Genomic DNA, 3,489 nt, shown 5'->3' on the forward strand with positions numbered 1-3,489 from the left:
TGTGTTATCGATAAGGCTTCCAGTTGACAGGGGGCTATTAGTAGTTACGATTGAGGGGGAGTCAGAAGTTAGCCACAGATTTTCGACTGTGTGGGGGTCAGCTACCCCAGTGCTCGCATTGTTCAAGGGTCAACTGTACCTTGAATTTCGAACTGTGATCTTTTCCCGAGCTAGTGGCCTGTGGTGTGGCGCTATCTTGTGAGGCTGGGCAGCTGGAGCGAGGTGCTTTTGCCCAGCTATAGGCTAATGCCAGTGCTCAAGGTGGGCGAGGTGAAGCTGTGACATTCGGTCGGTTAGGTGTATTAAAGGCATTTTTTGACTTGTAATATTTTCCATTTATGATGAATTTTGGGGACATAACTGAATCGGAAGTCAACGAGCATCTGTAGTCACAAATACAGGGGCTGCCAGATAGTCTCATTTTTCAAGCGATGCCAAAACCACAGATTTTTAGATGAATTCTCCCAAATTAATTCTGCTTTTTAAAAAGAAGCCATTATCCACTAAGCAGAAACACGTCTAAGAACTCAACGCAGACCCCTGCCACACGTCTGTGGACCAGTTTTAACGTTACGCTTCCATAACTCTCCGTATCAACGCACACCTGACCAGAGTCGTCATGTTCGCGTCTGGTCCAGCACTTGGGAATTGAGCGTGGTTGGGATGCGAAGCCCCTCACAGGCCAGGGGGCTCTGAGGTGTCTGAAGGATTCCGCATGACTGCTCTGGGTCGCGGAGGACTTCTGCAGTCAGACGCCAGGAGTGCACGGTCTCGACAGGCGTTTCTTCACCCCAGAGACCCCACTTCACTTCCTTAGGGACCACTCAGGATCAAACGCCAGAGCCGCTCCACTAGCAGCTTAAAGTACTGGACTTGGGCTTAGAATTTCATGCGACAGACAGCTAGCAGTTCGAAAACCGGCGACCAGCCACAGCCCGTGGCCAGCACCGTGGCCAGCGCCATGGCCAGCGACCAGCCATGCCCCGTGGCCGGCACCATGGCAGTTTTCCTTAGTGTGCACATCAAGGAGTCTAATCTTTTTCTGCTGTGGATGTTTGGCCTGGAGATGAAGAACTCGCCAACCTAAGACTAGCTAGCCCTTTGTTGGGTATCGCCACCTGACCTTCACGTGTTCCTTGTCCAAGGGCCGAGTTGTCTGGGCCACCTGTGTGTGTGTGGACACTGGCGTCTGGAGTTGTGCTCCGAGCAGTCAGGGTTAGTCACGCGGAGACAGCCCCCTCCACGGCCGTCGGGGTCGTGAGACTGGTTCTCTTTGGGGAGCCACACCCCAGAGAGCATGGCCAAGGGAGGTGGCACCGCGCACCTGAGCATCGTTTTGGCATCATTGACCCAGAGACAAGCGGTGGATTTAGTTTTCTTTTCCGAGGCGTTTGGCCTGGGTGCCTGAAGCTGGTCTGACAGGGGGTAGCGTGGGCAGATCCCCACCTTGGTCACGTCTGCCAGAAGTGCGGACAGACGTTGCAGGGAGGGCAGACTCGTCTCCTCGACGCCCCTCCCGAGGCCAGGTGTCCCCGCGGGCGGCGCGGCGCGGCCCGGGAGGCCCGGCGGAGCGGTGGCCGCCGCTTGCACGTGTCTCGCCGTCTTCTCCTGTTCTCCTTCCAGCTTTCGTTTCCTTCCTTCCACCAGGAAGGTGTTAGCAGCGTCCTGGCGCCTTGTCTGCGACGGGTTCACGCCATGAAATCGGGGACGGGTTGTGGGGCGCAGCCTGGTCCCGGATTTGGATCTGAGTGGTGGGCATGTGGAATCAGGCCCAGGTGGAATAGAAGGCCCAGGCCCCCACCTGAGATAGTTCAGAAGGATCTCTTTCCAGAACAATATAGAACTTAATTGATTCTAAACTAAAACAATTGGTGGAAAGTTAAAAAAAAAAGAGAAACCTAATACGTTTGGAGATTTGCGTGTGAATCTAACAAACCAGTTCACTAGCAGCCACGGCGGTTCGGCCGAGCTTTAGAGAAAGGGGCTTCATCATGTTTTTTGAGTCTAAAATTGGTGTGACCAGATAGTAACTCGTTTCGGTGCTGAGCAGCGGGTTCAAAGCGTTAACTATGCAGGGGAAGCGCTTTTCATCCGCGTCCGTGTGCCACAAGACTGCTCAGCTTGTGTCTCCTCCGCTTAGCCTTCTCAAGGTTAAGGGCGAACGTCCCTGGTTTAAGAGTCTGCGTTTGCTCCGACGTCGCGTCTGGGCACTGTGATCGGTGTCGATCACAAAGTTTACCTTCACCATGGAAACAGCCCCGGGCACCGAGCAGTGCACTCGCAGTGAGCGACCACCGCCCGCTCACTTGACGTGTCACCGCGGCTTCTGTACGGCCGCCTGGCGCTGTCCGTCCCCACAGCAGGTCTGGTCTCCTCCTCCACTGCATCTAGAGGGGGCGGTGGCCATGCTGCATGTCTTCGGGGTGGTTCCGCGCACAGACCTTTGACGCCGGAGGTCCCTAGGATTCGCGCCGCCCTCTGTTCCTCCGGAACGTCGCCTTGTGTCACGCGTCCCTCCTCCGCGTAGCAGCTCTCTCGGCGCTGAGGGCCACTGCGTGCGAGCGCCTCGGCCCTTAGACTAAGTCGTGCTGGCTTCCGGGGTCTGCATCGCGGTGGTGTTCACCTGACTTGTTTGTTCCTAGGGAATGTCGCTAGTGCGTCTGGGTCTCAGATGGCAAGCGGCGTCAGCCTGGGCTCCCTCCACGGCCGAGCGGACGGCGTGCAGCAGCGCTCCTACTCAGTCTCCAGTGCCGACCAGTGGACCGAGGCTACGGTCATTGCAAACTCGGCCATCAGCAGTGGTAAGCGAGGGCGCGGCCCCACGGACCCACGGCCACCTCCGTGTCCTCGGCTGCAGGCCGGGGGCTGCACGTGACGCCCCGAGCTCTCCGCGCCCCGCTCTGCGTGTGGCCCCGTGGGGCAGCCGCGTCAGCGGCACTCGCCCCACCAGTGGTCTGTGGGGTGTTTTGTCCTCGATGGGCCGTATCACCCGCGTCAGCTTGTTTCTTCCTGTTTGGTATAGGGAGGGGTAGGTGTTCACCCCCACCTGACAGATTTGAAAAGTGAGGCCACGGATAGGACAGGTGGTTAACTCAGGGTCACGTGACCAGGAGGCGGCAGCCCTGACAGATGGCATCAGATCTGATCACGCGTCTTACGTGACGCGGCCTACACTCCCACCGTTCGTGCTCAGTTTGTACTGCTTGTGGGTTTTCTCCTTAAAGGAAAACCCGTAATTTGTCTCCTTATCTTTTTTTTTTTAAGATCCCTGGTACGTCCTCTAAATTTTGGGTGGTCTCACCCTCCCCCCTTTTTTTGATAACTGGAGGCAGCTCCTTGGGACACACGTGTGCCTACTGCAGACCACGTGACGTATGTGAGAAACATGAATTATGCAGCATCGGGCCAGCCCGGCTCGCCGCAAATGCTTTGCCTGTGGCACTTTGTCGATGGCCTGTTCACCGGTATTTAAAGGAATTCCCACTGTTG

The 3,489-nt window shown here is 56.5% G+C and overlaps 1 protein-coding gene across 9 annotated transcripts in view; it reads left to right on the forward strand.

Moving 5' to 3' along the window:
* Nucleotides 1-3,489, forward strand: part of LOC120600635 (arf-GAP with GTPase, ANK repeat and PH domain-containing protein 1) — a 317,727-nt gene that overhangs the window by 172,804 nt on the left and 141,434 nt on the right. For 6 of the 9 annotated variants that reach the window (XR_005652247.1, XM_039860060.1, XM_039860076.1 and 3 more), the window contains one exon: nt 2,643-2,801. The exons of the other annotated variants lie outside the window; for them this stretch is intronic. Coding sequence is in view for 5 of the 6 variants with exons in the window: in XM_039860060.1 (XP_039715994.1) it covers nt 2,643-2,801 (159 nt within the window). In the remaining variant the exon portion in view is untranslated. The remainder of the gene's footprint in view (nt 1-2,642; nt 2,802-3,489) is intronic. 9 annotated transcript variants of the gene reach the window in all.

Source organism: Pteropus medius, unplaced genomic scaffold (genome assembly GCF_902729225.1).
Source record: "Pteropus medius unplaced genomic scaffold, Ma_sr-lr_union100, whole genome shotgun sequence".
Lineage (NCBI taxonomy): Eukaryota > Metazoa > Chordata > Mammalia > Chiroptera > Pteropodidae > Pteropus > Pteropus medius.